Below are 17,056 nucleotides of genomic sequence, written 5' to 3' on the forward strand. Positions count from 1 at the left end.
CCTCGGCCCCCGACGCCCGCCGTCGTTGTTTCCTGACGTCCCTTTCACTTCCTGAGTGGAGAGGGCCGGCTCGCACAACCGCCCGCCCCGGGGGCTGCCGCTGCCTGGGCCTAGGCAGGGCCCATCGCCGCGGCTCAGCCCCCGCCCCTCCGCCCAGCGGGTCCAGTGCCACGCCGGCGGCCTTCTCCAAGCGACATGGGCCGCGGGTTGCCGCTGCTCCTCCTGCCGCTGGCCCTGCTGGCGGCCCAGGCGCAGGCTGAAGGCGGCGCGGCGACGGAGGAGGTTAAAATAGAGGTGCTGCACCTCCCCGAGGTCTGCAGCCCCAAGAGCAAGAAGGGGGATCTGCTGAACGCGCACTATGATGGTTTCTTGGCCAGCAACGGATCCAAGTTTTACTGCAGGTGGGCTTCCAGGGCACTGGGTAGGGTGGAAGAGAGGGTGGGCCCCAGGCCGGGTGGTGTACGTGGCAAAGCTGTCTCATCCCCAGGAGCACTGGGTCCCGCTTACCCAACCGAGGTAACCCTTTTGGCTGGGAAAGAGGGACCCACTGTACCCCCATTTTGGGCATAGATTGAGGTCCACGCTAATGATGGTAGCATTAGTCGATTCCCCCCATCTCAGCCTTTTTTGATTCGGCCGAGAGGATGCAGGATTTACCTAGGGTCAAGAGGGACCAGCACCGAGATGAGCTGTAAACCAGAGCCAACCCTTGAGACTGACAGCCAGTTTGGAGGGTTGCTGATAGCACGTTACATGGAGAACCCCTTTAACAGGGTGAAAAAACCCAAAACCAACACTGTGTAATCACTTGCCATGGTCTGTGGTGTAATCTGTACAGAAAAACTCGGGTTTGGAGGAGGAGCTCTGGTAGGAATGCAGGCTATTTTAGACAACTTCCACATAGTTGGCACTGTGCAGGGCACCCTGTAGTTATACTAGTGGTTTGCAGTACTTACGCCGCTTCCTTATCACTGCTTTCTTCCTTGATTTTACTGCCATCCTCTTTGCCCCAGTGTTAGCATTAGGTTTTCACTTTTTCACTCTGTGCCATCCATCTTCAGGCTGTTTCAGCTTCTTCAGGCTGTTTTAGCTTGCCTTGCACAGAAATCATTGTGCGAAAGCTTTATTTTTACAGTGCCTTGCTTTTAATGGTGGGTGGTCCACCCTACTGAGCTGGGACTCACCTGGGCAGAGCTATGGAGGAGCATCTTTTCCTTCCTTCAGGTACCTGGCTTGGTGCTTACCCATACTGGACTGATCAGACAAAAGCCTAGTTTAAAACAAAAGCTTAGTTTAAAATCTTTATTCATTCCCTCCACTTGTATAATTTAAGAAAATAGTACAGGATAATTCTACATTTAACTTTTTACTTGAATTTTTACTTGCATTTTTTGCCATTTTACTTGTTTGGGGTTTTTTTGCCTCTTGAAGCAACTGCTTTTGGCACATAGAGTGTTTTTTTTACTGTATTTCTAAAAGAGATTGCCTCTTATACATGTCAAGATTTGACCTTAATTATAAATGTAGCAGAAAAGGTGTTATATATTCTTGCACTGTAAGCATTTTTGTGTTCTAATAATTTAATGTATGCTTTTACTGACTACTAATTTATTTATATATATATATATATATATATTTAAAAAAACCCTAAACTCACTGTTATCCATTCACAACTCTTTTAATAGCCGGACGCAAAATGAAGGTCATCCAAAGTGGTTCGTTCTGGGTGTTGGACAAGTCATAAAAGGGTTAGACATTGCTATGATGAATATGTGTCCTGGAGAAAAACGGAAAGTGATCATTCCTCCATCACTTGCATATGGACAGCAAGGATATGGTAAAAAAGTTTTAATACTAAACTTTGTCTTTCCTCTCCTACACCCTTTCAAACACATTATTGTAAATGACACAATTGCTGCTCCAGTTATTTGTGGAGGCACTGAAGGTGATGACTGCAGCTGTGCACCTTAATCCTGTTCATTCCTATGCAGTTTAAGTAGTCCTCATAGACCCGCACCCAGGCTTTGCAGTTTGCAATAGAATTCAGTACATGGCACCCAATGTGTTTTTCCAAGTCTTGCCATAATATGAAAAATTGACAGTTAGAGGAAAATCTTCATTATTCATATCAGCAATTTTTTGTCTTGATCTATTATATTTTACTCATGTTTAGTTTCTGTTATTTGACTTTTACTCACTTAGCCTTTCAGTGACATACTGCATCTTCTGAGCAAAATGGAATGTAATCCAGTGCATGCCACAGAATTATATAAGTATAAACAGATTGTTCAAAATACTACTTACATTCTGGATGGTTAGCAGACAATATCACATTACATAATTGCAACAGTACAATGCATTAAATCTGACTTGAATTCAAGATGCTTAAGTGTGCAGTCAAAAAAAAAGTTTTTATGCAGTGTTTCGGCACTTAACTGTAGATAAATTCAGCTCTGACTAGAGTGTAGTAGTTTCTGTGAAAAAGTATGTCCTGCTCTATAACAATGGCTTGGTAGTGATATTATGTCAGAATTCCATGCACCAATTTTGTCTTTCATACAATTCCATTGTAGCCACTGAAGTTCACTAGGAATAAATTTTCCCCCTTTAGCATAATGTTTCATAAGTCTCATAACAACAAGGAAAAACACTGATAAAAATCTTTAACACTAGTGTTAACTGTTTGTTCTAGGTAGCACTTCAAGAAAGTGTTATTTCTCTTCAGCCTGCCTATCCTCTGCGTATGTCTCAGCGTATTCCTGCATGCTGGGGAAGATGCCTGCCTAATCTTGAATTAAAAAAGATGCATGTGGCTTTCTAAATCTTTACATATCTTTCCTTTGTTGGTATGTATGTTTGTAAACCACTGGTACTGAATTCTAGTATTGTATCTTTCTTTTGTAGTGTATAAACCATGATTTATATTCAGATATTTAAAGCTTCCACATTTCTAAAGTTTGTAAGAGGAAAATCTTCTGAATTCTAAAACCTGTAATTTTTACTATGGATATTTTAGATGAATAGTGTGAATAATAGTTTTGTTTACCTTCTGTTTACAAACAAAGTAGATTCTCTAGTTTTTCTTCAGTTTATGAAGGATGAGCACAAGCTCAAAATTCTGTCAAAATTTTGAGGTTACAATGTCATGCTCACTGGCTTTGGCTATGAATAGAAGCAACTTGCATGCTTACATTTTTATGCTGCATGATTTCTTGATGCTTTTTTGGCACTATTTTACATCTCATTAGTTTGTTACTGACTCTCTTCAGTTCCCTTTCTTTTTTTTTTTTTTTTTTTTGCCAGATGCATGATATACTGACCTGTGTTTTATAGGCAGTGGTGTTTTTACATCATATACCAGAAAATGCTTTGACACAGGAATAATGAAGTCTAATGTATTTTTTTTTTTATTTCAGAGACCAGACAAAATATTCTAGTAGTTTGTGGTTGTTTTTCTTTGGAGGTGGCGGGGTGGGGGGTAGGGTTGGTTGGTTGGTTTGGGGGTTTTTTTGTGCATGTGTGAATCAGATGACTTACATTCTGTTGCTTCTTTATAATGAGATGTATATTTTAAACAGTATTTTACATCAAGACCTTTAACCATAGATATAATTCATAGTAAGTTGGTAAAACCTGACTTTTCCTGCTTGTTTCTTCATACGGAAAATACATATGAGCATTGGTCTATTCCTATAATCTTTCAAATCAGATTGCAGATACTTAATAAAGGCATATGCCTTAGAACCACTCTCTTGATAAAATCCATCATCTGATAGTATGTGAAAGAGTGAGAACTTTCAGAAAAACTTGTTTTTCATGATAACACAAACCCTTTTAATTTTTAAAAGTAGCTAAATTGATATGAGCAATATAATTTCATTTCAGGGAATTGCATTGTTTGCAAAGCTCTCTCAAAATTGTTTATCTAACAGGATGTGAACAGTCTTGCTGTCTAGCTGTATATATTTAAATTCAGAGTTTAATATTAACACTGCCTTTTGTAACAAAAAAACAAGACTCTTTATGTGTGAATTCATCATGTGTGTGTGATCTCTGACCATAGTGTATGATTTCTTAAATGCTTTTTTTATTCATAGCACAGATCAAGATTCCACCCAATGCAACACTGATCTTTGAGATTGAACTTTATGCAGTAAATAAGGGACCTCGCAGTGTTGAAGCATTCAATCAAATCGACAAGGACGGTGACAAGAAACTCTCTGAACTTGAGGTAATATGATGTAACTAATTTGGAATAAATAATGTATAAAACTATAGGTATAGTTGCATAGCATTATCTTTACATGGGGTGCCTCTGCTGCATTTGATCATGTAAAGCTTCTGTGTGCTTACATAAACTACACCATGCAATTCTGAAATTTGCTTTGATTAATACCTTAGTATGTCTTGGACTTACTGGGAAACAAACTTAAGATGTGTCTGCACTGGAGTCACAATAACTTATATATATAACCCAGCTGTCCTTGAAGATAGGTTTTGAGTACTGTCATAAAAGCCACAATAGTTGGACTTTTTCTTTTCTTTTAGATAAGCCAGTATTTGAAAGAAGAATTTGCAAGAGATGGCAAAGAACGTCATCCCTCAGTCCATGATGAAATCTTAGCTGATATATTTAAGAAGAATGACCACGATGGAGATGGTTTCATATCAGCAAAGGAGTACAATGTCTACCAGCATGATGAACTCTGAGTACTTTGAAAAATCTGTGGCCATTTTCTGGACACTGAATTTTAAATAATAATACTTTGTCACAGAAATTTTTGTATTTTTTTTTTTTATGGTGCCATCTTTTTATACCTCTTAAAATGACTGTAAAAATCTTATTTTAGCGTTCAACTAATACAATGTTAGATATCTCGAAAGAAAGAAAATTGGAAAACACTATGATCTGTTATTTGTGGTTCCTGCGTTATGTCCTAATCTACAGTATTACTCAGTAGTTTTCCTCATTGTGTAAAATACTGATGAAAATAATTGTTTCTGTTATATCAAGCACATAAAAATGGTTCCAGTACTTGCTGACATCAGTTATGTTCTAACTAGTTCTGTATCCCCTATAAAATAAAAGGGGAAAACAAAATCCAAGGGATATATCCGTTAAACTTCTGCAGGCTCCTAGGCCAGCTTCTTGGGGAATTGCTGTTTGCAGCAAATTTAACTGTAAAAGGCCTTAAGGGAAATGAACAGCCTCTATTGAATGTCAACATAGAAACACAACTGTTTTTAAAGAAACTTAACCTCTTTGTTGTAACATTAACAAGAATAATGGGATTCATGAACAGCTAGTATTTTAAGTGGGTTTTTAATTTTGACTTTGTAAAATTATGAAGTTAGCTAGTTTATTCAGCAGCACCAGCTTAAAAATCTACACCATCATGATTTACTTGGATGAGGTGTGCCATGGTTTAACCCCAGCAGGCATCTAAGTACCATGTAGCCACTCATTCACTTCCCCCACTTCCAGGGGGATGGGGAGGAGAATCAGGGGGGAAAAGATAAAAGTCCAGGGGTTGAGATAAGAACAGTTTAATAATTGAGATAAAAATACACAATAATAATAGGAAATGGAGAGGGAATAAACCCCAAGTACCCTCCAAGAAAGCAAGTGCTGCACAATGCAGTTGCTCACCACCCACTGACCGATACCCAGCCTGACCCAAGCAGCGATCCACCCCTCCCAGGTAACCCCCCTCAGTTTATGCTCAGTATATACTGTCCTATGGTATGGAATATCCCTTTGACTAGTTCAGGTCAGGTATCCTTGTCAGGTGTCCTCCCAGCTTTTTGTGCCCCTCCTCACTGGCAGAGCATGGGAAACTGAAAAGTCCTTGACTTAGTATAAGTGCTACTCAGCAACAGCTAAAACATTGACGTGTTATCAACATTATTCTCAGACTAAAGCCAAAATACAGCACTGCACTGCTACTAGCCAGTGCCCAACATGTTATGTATGGGCCAGTGTGACTGCTTCATAGTTCAGAAATAATAATAAATGTTAATTATGAAGTGGTGACAAAGAAAAAATGGTTTTGACAGCTATTGCTCTGTTTTGAGATTTAAAGCCATATGTATATTCCTTTTTGTTTTAAATATTTGTGTGTATGTGGTTTATGCCACAAGCTGGAAGATGACGGGAGATACTACATAGAAACATAAGTAATTATTTGGGCATCATTCTGGTTACCCTCACTTAGGAAAAATGTAAAGAAGTAGCAATAATTAATAGACAGTACTTCAGGCTCATTAACTGTTCTGTTTGTGTAGATGTCATCATAATACTTGTGTAACATACTTCACTCTTCTCACATGAAAAGCAGTGGCTGCATTCCTTTCAACAGATAATAATCAGAGCACACAGTGAAAGTGGCAGCACAAGTACAAAAGCTTCCATACCTGGGTTATCCTTAGAGTCATGCTAAAAGGTAGAAACACTTTTCTGGAATTGTTTTCCCAGTTTAAAATAGCACAGGGAGCACTTCAACCAACGGCACTCCCAGCCTCAGCATTGGACACAATTCTGTAGTGCCCTCTGGTGTTTACATTCTCAACGGACTTAATTTTCTGTGGTTTTCTGTGGTTGAGACCTACCGGTTAAGACCTTAACCCTGAAGCTTTGTTGGGAGAATGTAGTTCTGTTATTTTTGTAAGCTTCCAAAACACTTTGTCTGATGAACAATTTTTTCTGAACACGTAAAAAAGTCAAGAGCAGCTGTGACCCAAAATCCAGTCAAATGCAGACGGTGGACTACCTGGTACATTTTTAGTAATCTAAATAAACTGTTGACATATGGTAATAGCATCCTAATGTGAAACCCCTACCCTAGTTTTAGTTGTTCCCTTTTGTAAATGAAACATTAGACTGAGCTAAGTTTTAGCATGGTTTTAATCTGATACGTCAGTTAAACATTCATGAGGACACTAAATTATTAACAAATACTTTCATCATATGCCAGGGTAGATAAAGGCAAGATTTTGGAGTGTAACAACAAGTTGTGTAAACAACTTAAAGTAAGTTCTAGCATATATTTTGACATTATGAAAATACAATTTAAAAGTACATTTTTCATTTTCATGATAATGCAAGGAGAAGGTTCTAGAAAGAAAAGCAATGTCAGGGAATGCATTAGGGCATTTTCAAGTAAAAGGTCATGGACTGGAAAGCAAAAAATTTGAAGATAATAGTGTAATAAAATGTTTTGCACTTTCACTATTTTGCATTTCAACAATTTGAGTCATTAATTCTGAAAAGTTTGTGGCACAGTTATGCCCATGTCTGTGACAAAAGGCACTTACCTAGTTCAGCTACTTTACTCTCTTATGCCAGAGGTCAAAACAGGGCACAGCATGCAGTCGTACATACTTTTGTCCATTAAAAGAACACTCAAGGCACCCATAGACTGTCTCCCTTTTAGAACTTCCCATTCCACAAAGGACACAGGGACCTTTTGGGATGTTGTTATTAAGTAAATTAATTCGGATATGAGACCCTTCTCTGAGATAGCTTGTAGAGAGATCAGTCATGCTTGCAGCTTTTTCATAATAATCTGTAAAAAGGTCCTCCAAGTAGGCATCAGAATTAGCAATGGTAGCCACTACTCTTTTATCTGAAAAAGAATACACACACACACAAAAAGCAGTGATTTGTTGTTACATTATGAACAATCCATAACCTGTCGATCTAGTTATGAAAATAACAACTGATTCATCAAACTATTCTAAACATGCCATGTTGTAGATTACTTCCCATCAGAAGCCCTGGGTGATGATTTTTTTTAATTTTAACTTCACAAAAGACACTGAGAAAAGCCATAAATTTTTGTGCGCCCTACATATTTTTAAAACACACCTAAAAGATATGTGTGAGGCGAGCTTTTGAAGAATTGGTGCCAAATCAAATTACAGCTGTGTACTTCCCTGTTTAACCATTTTTATTTTTGCATTTCTAGTTTTATTTTCTAAAACTTGTAAATTCCTTTCTCTTCCCCCTAGCACTTATAAAACACCCCAAAACCAAAACAACAAAACACACGCACACAAGAAAATACCCTTCCGATACTTAACAGGTTTAGAAAATTTGAAAGACTCCGAAGTTGACCTCCTAGCAGATTTCTGAGCATCCAAATGCCCCAGGAAGAAATTATGTTTGGAGGTACTTACCTTTTTCCTCTCTCTTCAGGGACTCATTAGTTTAGATTGAATGACAAACTTCTAGACAGCTACAGCTACTGAGATGTATCGCACTCACTGAAGATTTATCCCCTTAGCATGAACTGGAGCAGCACTGGAGGCTTGGTCCATAAAAGCCCTTTGACCAAAACCAGGATACAATGGAGCAAGGACATCTATACAGACCAGCCTTTAGAAGGATGTGTTTACTACTCAACATTTATCTTCACACTCAGATTTGCAGATTTTCAAAATACTTAGGCTACAAAGTGTTAAAAGTATATGATTTTGTTCTGAAGAAAATACAGGTATATATAGTTTTGTTGGATGTTGTGTTCACATCAGAATGAGAAATAGCAACTATGACGGTATCTTGCCTATGCCTTTGCCATGTGAGCACACAGCCTAAAGAGTATGTTCAAATATTTAAATTAATATTGTTTGATTTTTAAACTTTTAAAGACGTTTGCCCTTATATATTATTTATAGATTATAACTTGTATTGCATAACAGTAGCTGTAAATGGCAAGCATATGAAATAGGCTTAATGTTAACTGTAGTTAGTTGTATACTTACTCCACACCAGTTTACCATCAACTATAAATTTTTAGGATCTTTAGAGTTTTAATGAAAAGCAATACCATAAATTTGTTATTTCTGAGTCAGATTCTCAAATACAAATTTTAATAACTTTGCAATTATTTCAATACCCAAGAAATTGAGGTACATTTTCCATCAAAGCTTTCGTCTTTAAACATTCATCTTGCACACAAATTAGAGAAACGGAAATCCACTCTTCATGCATTAACTAAGACATTTGGATATAAATATCAAAAGTCATACTTCGATGAAACAGATTACTCTTTAACGTCCTTAATTTGGTCAGTGAAGATGATCCAGATTTCTCTTTTTCAAATCCTCCTTTTGAAACTGGAGTCACACAGAGTTCTGTAAAATTAAGTTTTTAGAAAAACAAAATACAAAAGCAGTAATTGCAGGGTAGTTTAATATGCTTTCTAATGTAAAAAGCTAACAGTGATTAAATTCACCTTTGCTACTGTTTTTAATGGCTAGTACCACTTTTTAATACAAGTCTACACATAGTAATAGCCCATAAAATCAAGTGACACAGATTCAATGGGAATGATAAAATACTGGTGGCTTTCAGCACCCATCCTCAGAGTTTGGTTTGGTTTGTACACAATTTAAGGCCATGTTAAGGGACTAAGTCAATATCATGTAACTGGAAGCCCTGCTTCTGAAGGAGAAACATTTCTATGATCTCATTTGAAACTAATAATGAAAAATAAGAAGCAATGCTGTGAGCTCTTTACTGATCTCTTTTAACACCAAATAAAATATTAAAACTTTATTTTTTTAATAAAAACAAGTATCACCTACATTTCTATCCATAACTTGAAAGAAAACATTTAAAGTAAAATATAACAATAATCAATTACAAGTAACTGAAAAAAACCCCATGTTTTAAACATTATCAATTGAGAATTCAATTTGCAAATAGAAATATCAATTTCATTGACTATTTCACTAATAATGACTTTATGGAAACAAAACACTGTGCATGTACCTACTATTGCATAAAGGTAAAATAAAATTAAAACACTTCCAAACCTTAAATTAATGTAAGCATTCTACTTAAATGACTATAAAGAACCACCATACAAAATTATCTCCTTCACTTTTAATCTAGTAAATATGCCTGGTTTGGAATACATTTAAATTTTTCACAGAAGGGGAAGTATTTCACAGTTCAGTAAAAGGGTGCTTTGCAATGCAGAGTACCTGTTTTATCCTGTGTATGCCAAATGGTACAGAGCTATTTTCAACTTTTAGAACATAGTGCTATATAGATCTGCAGAGACAGAGATTAATACCCTAATCAGGTCTCTTATCTTGCTATTTACAGAAAGCCACAATGTTATAGTTAAGCAATTCCTGAAACAATTCCCACTGAGTGACTCTACAGAGGTTTCTGTATTTAAACACATGTGAATGTGGTGGTTAAAGCTTCACGTAACATCACTCTGCTCAGTGGGGAGTTTTGCATTTGATATTATCAAGTACTAGATGAAATCTTAAATGACTTTCTGGTTTATTCCTAACAACTTTGGTAATATTGATAATGTTATGTTACACTTTAATAAGTGCAAATTATGTAAATACATAAGTGCTATCCTTTCCTTAAAAGGAGAAAAACTTACAGGAGCTATTCAATGTTTTTATTAGTTTCCAGTAATTGTGATTTATAAAAATCTTCAGATTTTAAAAAATATCTTCAGATATCCATATGCAGTATATCCATATGCAGTAATGATGTATCAGACTGAAATTAAAGCCCCAACAGAAAAAATGTTAGCTTAATTTCCAAGTTCTGTACAATTTCTTCTTTAATTGGGTCTTTTTGCTTTCCTATTTACGTAAAACTGATCAGATGGTCTCATAAGCCTGTTCCTTACAGACTAGAAACATAAGGAGGCAATTTTTTGTTCCATGCAGCTGCAAGATTCACAAAGAAATTACAAAATCATACTTTTTAAAAATGCTTCCATGACAGATTATTTTCTAGCACCTGCCTTGATTATCTTTTCAATAATTGTTTCCTACAAAGAAAGACTACTTATGTGCATAAAATTAAAGCATACCCTTGTAAGGGATCAGGGCTTATGTATATCCAGAGCAACTATTTTAAAAACTCAGATCATTATAAATAATACAATAATGACAGTAACTCACATCACTTACCAAAATTACCATCCAAATGAATGTAAAGTTCAAATACACTAAAAGCAATAGTTGTATGTGCAGGAAAAACAATGGCTTTGTCCCGCCCTTTACAATTCTGATCTTCAATAAAGTGAAACTGTAATTTAGAAAAACATCAAAAGAAATTAAGTCACAAACTGAAATGAAAAAAAAAAAGCAAACCACCAAAATTGTATCTTAACTGTATATATTAAGAATTATAATGCCAGAAGGAAACTTTGAAATTGAACATCAAATTCCACAACTAAAGAATTTTCTATTAACAACTCTGCATTTTAATAAAGTTAGATACAGAGGTAGTAGCTTAACATGCATCACTCAGTAAAAATTATATGAATTATTTAGAAATACTAGGAATGGGCAAACCTCAGAAGATATATAGGTTCAATTACTGAAACACACTGAAGAGAGGTAGAGGGAGGAAGAACATAAGACAGGGAGTAAGATGCCAATCCTTGAAGTAATAACAACCTGAAGTTCTAATGTGTTACAGAAGACAAAATATAAACATGAAAGATAGGTTATACCGTTGGAGATTCAAACTAAGAAGCAGTTTTTGCTGAGGCTTCACCCAAAGCAATGGCTCATTGTCTAGCCATCCTTTCATGCATTTCCCATCCCTCAGTCACATAAGCAATACTAAACAAAATACCAACTTTTAATCAGTTTACATCAGTGCAATAATATTGATTTACTTCAGATTTTTTCTGAGCATGTATCGGTAAAAACCCAACCATATAATTTATAAAAATGAGCTTTTTATGTCTCTTCATTTAAGTTACAGAATTTTGTCAAACATATTTACCCTCATTGTCTCTCCACGCATTCCAGTATGGACAGTTAATGAGCATTGCCTTGTAGTTCTAATACTTTCCATGACCACGCACAGAATTTCCATCCTACTTTTCCTTGATTGATGGACTAGACAATGATCAAAGTTTATTTTTCTAAAATCAAGAGGGAGGCAGGAAGGAAATTCAGAGATTATTATTAATTTAATAGAATTAGTAACTATAAAACAGTAAATAAATCAATGTAACTTCTGTCTCAGAACAGTAAAGCAACTGACTGAGGTCATCTCTGGAAACTTAATACCGGTTTTCAGTGTTTGGGAACAGAAGCACTAAAAAATTCAAGGAAAGACAGTAACTTAAAAATGTTAGGGAGAATACGTGGGACATCCTGGAAAATTCCATCTGACACTGTTCTTAGTGACAGTAAGGAACTGTCAATGCACTCTAATTAATAACCATTTTTTTTAAAGTGATATAATTAATGTCAGTCAGAAAGAATTTACAGAAAATAGATAGTAAAATCAATAGCTGTAGTGCTTTACTTTGGGGCTTAACTGAGTTAACCAATACATGTCAACCATAGCTGAAAACATTCTATCACTCATAGACACAGAACAATCTTGAAACAAGTGTTTGTAGGAGAATTCGTACAGGCATGAGCTCTTGGCACTGAATATTTTTATCAGAAGACCAGGACTCTTCTGCTATCCTCAATTATTAATCATAATATTTGGAGGTTACAAATAAACAAGGGAAAAGTAGGTACAGAACAAGAGAGTTAATGGATACAAAATGACATGCACTGTTTGGTAAATAACTACAGGAAAATCTGAAAATGCCAAATGTCACATCACGCATAGTAAATTATTTACTGGGATACAACACTGGGATTCACTGGGGTAACATTATAGCTGAGGAATAATCTTTGAAATACAAACTAGAGAATTACACCTAGAATTAGTCACACCATATTTCTATATGTTTGACATTTGCACTAGCACTACAGTAACACCAAGTTCATTTTCAGTGTCCTTAGCTCAACAAGGATAGTTGAAAAATGGAGACTGAATTTAGAGAACAGCAACAAAAGTTTATTTAAAATTCAAGCAGATAAATCTACTTTGCTTTTCAAAAAAGAGGCTGTGCAATAACCTCACAAAACCTTGAAGCACCTCCATTGGCAATAACGCATATAGCTCTCTAGTTCACCAGACAAAGGCAAAGAAATCTTATTTCTGAAACCTTAAGTTAGGTAATGTTATTCAAAATAAATTTCAAATCTTCAATAGTATAGAATATAGATAGGACCTTGGATGGACTCTTCCTCTCTGGATTTATATTTTTTCCTGAAAGATGCACTGTAATACGGACAAGAATTAATTCAGACAAATTTTGCAGTCTGCACTGTACAGGTTGTGTGTCTAATCCCAGTGATCCAACCAGAAACTCTTCAAAACATATTAGATGGTGACTGCTATTGACTGACTAGAAATAACCAAAACCTAACCATTTTAGAGGTTCAACCTAATTGTATGAAATACAATCATAGAACCAGAAAACAAAATACATAATATAACCTTGTAGTAAGTTCTTTAAGTAACGTTGGTACTTCAACCTCATGTTTGGTCACAATGCCAAATGACGCTTTAAAGGCAACAGAATCTGATCCAGCAACATCAAAACCAACATCATTCATTATCTGATTTCCTCTTCTACCATTAAGCGAAACATCTGATTTGTCTTCATAGTTGAGCAATTGGTAAGACGAGACACCTAGGGAAAAGAAGATAACCACTGCGTGATGAAAAATCTGAACATGGTATTTTTTACACAAGAAGAGAATAAATGGTACTGTTCATACTGTGCTTAACCATTTTTATGTGAAATTCAGTGCTCCTCATTGGTATTACTACTGATGACATTTACCTGATTGAGACAGGGGTGTGCCAGTAATATTAACTTTGACTTTTACCTCACATGTACCAGTGAGAATGACTTACTGCATGCTCCACGTATGCCTGATGATTTCAGGGTCTATGCCAGTTTCTTTTGAAAGCAACAGATTAATTCTGACTTACTTGAAAGTCTGCATCAGTTTAGTGTGCAATCAAAGGGTAGGTGCCAAAGTATTTCTATCATGCTTTTTTTATAACCTTAAAAACATTGAATATTAGAATGTATTGGTTGCCAAATGAAAACTAATAGAGCAGGTAGAACAGAGGGATCAGGCTTTCAAATTAATTTGAGAGTCTGGGGTTTACTCTTGTTATTTTAGTCCTTTGAAACTCAGGATAAACTATTATGAAGTCACCTACTATAAATCCTGTTTGTCTTTAATTTTAGCAAAAATAAGTTTCATATATTTTTCATAATTCTAAAAATATTGCAACTGCTTGTATTTGTCGCATAAAAAAGAAATTAAATTGCAAAGTTCTTTGCTTACATTAAAGGACAATACATTCTGCACATGATATCTAACCTTTACAGAAAAGACTAGTAAGGTTTTGTGAGACTTTGTAATGAGATTTTACAACCTTTTCTGCAGACTTTTTAATAAGTTTTTCTCTCTCCAACTTTTTTCATCATGCTTGCAACCTGGAATCCCCCCTTTGTGAGGTCAACCAGTATTTCTGTCTTCTTATGCTTATACTGGTTTGTCTTAGTAGTGTTTTTAGTTAAAGCAACGAATGCGATCAACACTTTTGTCAAAATGGACTTTTTTCAAAATAAATAAAGTAAATAATATAAAGTAATGCCACTGTTTTGAGAAAACGTAGCATATAGACAAAAATCCAAGAATCACCTCAAAGGTTTCTGATATTGCATAGAAAAGGTAATTTACACACAGTTCAGCTTTTACAATACACAAAAAAGATTACAAATGTGGAAAAACAATCTTATGGAAATCCAATTACTTCAGTCAGATAGCTGTTGTTAAATGCTTCTGTTGGTGCAGAGCCCAGTCCATCAGCAGAAACTACTAGCATGGAACAGCTGAAGAACTGAGGCCATTCTTACATGGTTAAAAGTGAGTATACAAAGAAGCATGAACACTTAAAACAATTTTTAAGTAGCAATTAATCAACATACATCAACACATCAGGAATTTGTTGCCATTTGTGAACAAACACAAGGCTTAACTGAATTTGGTTCATAATAGTTCAGAAAATATCAAGGCTTTTTAGTATAATTGCCTCATTTATTTAATACAAGACTAAGCAAGATAAGTTTATTACCCGTTTATTAAACACCCATCATACTACCTGCACAGTTTAAACTATATCTACTGTTCTGTATTTACTAGAAAACATGCATTTTTCCACTTTGAAGAAAGACAGAAACCTTACCTGCAGAAATTTCTTTCTCCCCTTGCAGGATGTCTTTTAATGTGAAAGGTGTTGAAGCAAATTTAGATTTTTTTGAAAGCAAACATGTTCTTTTCTTAATCACAAGGCTCAGAGGTTGATACCTATCAGCTTCACTGAGACTGGGCACTGGAACTAGTCTTCCTCCATCACCAACCTGTTTAACGAAGTTTTTGGTTGCAGCAGCAAACATATTATGACATTAATAATGATAATAATAAAAAGCTCTGTATCAAGTGTAACTTCCAGACGTCAAGGCCATGTTCAGTTCTTTTCACAATGTTCTTTCAAACAAATTAACCTGGTTTTTAGAAGAAAGCTGTCAAACTGTTTTTTTAGATGGAGCTCTATTTTGCTTGAAAAGAATCAACAGCATCTTAGCTACCACGTTTCTGTGGTGTTTTGCTCAAGACTTCTTTCAAAGACCTTCAGCTAAGCTCTCTAATTCTGTATGATGAATAATGCATTACCAGTGTAAACTGATAGAGAAATAGGTGCCTTTTTGTTGGCAGGTTAATGTCACTGTTAGAAAACAAAATTTACATTGCTAGAAACAGCAGACAGTAAGTTGTGCAACCCTCGGCTCCCTGTTAGGAGTTATTGATGTATTACTGTTTCTTGTGTCCTTCTTCATCTGAGTTGTAGTATTTTACCAATAACTAACAAAGCAGCCCAGATGCAGTCCAGGAGACTGCCTGAATTATGCATTCATGAAAGCTGGTAGGTCTGTTGAGATGGTATTGCCTTTCAGCAGCGGTTGCATGACCTACCTGTGAAAGCTCAGCTGGGAGTAACTGGTATGGTGGGCCAAAACATATGATTAGAGATGGCTGGGGTTAGAAGAACAACAGCAGTGGACTTTCATGATATTTTATTCTTCACCTATGCACTCAGCTGACTGTGAGCTAGTTTTGAGACAGGACAGCTGCGTGTATTTGGCTCAGACTACTGAGAAATTCACTTAATTTTTAAAATTATGCTAAAGTAATAAAAGCCAATTGCTGACAGAAGGAAGATTCTTGATATAGGATTAAGGAGCAGCTCAGGGATCCATGAGGGAAAGCACCAGTGTAAAAGGATATAAAATTGTAAAGCAAAAAATCAGTCATCAGACAGCATGGTGGAGGATCAGTGAGGGAACAGGAGGAGCTGAGCCATCCTCATGTAAATGATGACTTGATTTTCTTGCAAGAGTGGTAAGTATACAACTACTAAATCTTATTGCACATCTTCCAAACTCCTTTTGCAGTTACAGTAGGTAAAACATCAGCCACAGGCTTGTAAATCTACACTTCAATATTAATATTATTTGCAGCTGCCAGGTAAAAATTTGTTTGGTTGGCTTTTTTTCCTGAAGTAGGGTTTTCATGTGAAAGGATTTTAATTACTGTTTTTATAACATGATCACTTATTTAATACTTTGACATGTTTCAATTTAGTTCTTTCCAAAGCTTACATAAATATTTTTAAATGTTCAGAGTATCAGGAAGTCAAATAAAAAGGAAAAAAAAGGAGTATTTTAGCTCAGGTAAGATCCTTTCCAACCCTAACTATTCTAAGAGGAAAAGAAAGGCCATCAGAGCTTTCTGTTTACTCTAGAGGGTGCTGAAAACTCAAAGCTGGTTATACATAGATTTTGAACTGAAATAATGTGAAATGATGCAATTCAGTCTGACTGTAATTCATATTACACTGCAGTAACAAAACAAACAAACAAAAAGAACTGTATAAATTTACTCAATCAAAACACATTAACAGAACTTAAAAGGTTTTAAAGAGAAGGAAAAGCTAAGGAAATTCTTAAATTAAAATTGCCCCCGCAGTCTTGATTTATATTTATCTTGTAGATGTCCTATAACTGTTTGACAGGATACTATTTTTTCTACACATTATCAAGCTCAGTTGGCACAGTTTATTCAGCACACA

General features: G+C 35.8%; 2 protein-coding genes across 2 annotated transcripts; one reads left to right on the top strand and one right to left on the bottom strand.

The window, feature by feature from the left end:
* Position 1: 1 nt before the first annotated feature.
* Positions 2–6,811, top strand: FKBP7 (FKBP prolyl isomerase 7). Its single transcript, XM_065670247.1, has 4 exons — positions 2–401; positions 1,686–1,837; positions 4,098–4,231; positions 4,549–6,811. Exons 1-4 carry the CDS (start codon positions 196–198, stop codon positions 4,708–4,710), a joined length of 654 nt encoding a protein of 217 aa, XP_065526319.1. The 5' UTR covers positions 2–195; the 3' UTR covers positions 4,711–6,811.
* Positions 6,812–6,886: 75 nt separating this feature from the next.
* Positions 6,887–16,573, bottom strand: PJVK (pejvakin). The gene is made up of 6 exons (XM_065670242.1): positions 15,113–16,573; positions 13,343–13,538; positions 11,777–11,918; positions 10,951–11,068; positions 9,031–9,135; positions 6,887–7,625 (listed from the first exon to the last, which is right to left on the bottom strand). Exons 1-6 carry the CDS (start codon positions 15,321–15,323, stop codon positions 7,324–7,326), a joined length of 1,074 nt encoding a protein of 357 aa, XP_065526314.1. The 5' UTR covers positions 15,324–16,573; the 3' UTR covers positions 6,887–7,323.
* Between the last annotated feature and the right edge of the window lie 483 nt (positions 16,574–17,056).

The sequence above is a fragment of the Lathamus discolor genome, chromosome 3 (genome assembly GCF_037157495.1).
Source record: "Lathamus discolor isolate bLatDis1 chromosome 3, bLatDis1.hap1, whole genome shotgun sequence".
NCBI classification, from domain to species: domain Eukaryota; kingdom Metazoa; phylum Chordata; class Aves; order Psittaciformes; family Psittacidae; genus Lathamus; species Lathamus discolor.

Excerpts from the sequence above, each read along its gene's own strand:
- PJVK (XM_065670242.1), bottom strand. The coding sequence starts at position 15,323 with ATGTTTGCTGCTGCAACCAAAAACTTCGTTAAACAGGTTGGTGATGGA. Across the intron at positions 11,919-13,342 it reads CTTAAAGAACTTACTACAAG|AAAAATAAACTTTGATCATT; the intron begins GTTATATTATGT and ends TCTTGATTTTAG. Across the intron at positions 7,626-9,030 it reads GAGTAATCTGTTTCATCGAA|ATAAAAGAGTAGTGGCTACC; the intron begins GTATGACTTTTG and ends ATTCTTTTTCAG.
- FKBP7 (XM_065670247.1), top strand. The coding sequence starts at position 196 with ATGGGCCGCGGGTTGCCGCTGCTCCTCCTGCCGCTGGCCCTGCTGGCG. Across the intron at positions 402-1,685 it reads GGATCCAAGTTTTACTGCAG|CCGGACGCAAAATGAAGGTC; the intron begins GTGGGCTTCCAG and ends CTCTTTTAATAG. Across the intron at positions 4,232-4,548 it reads AGAAACTCTCTGAACTTGAG|ATAAGCCAGTATTTGAAAGA; the intron begins GTAATATGATGT and ends CTTTTCTTTTAG.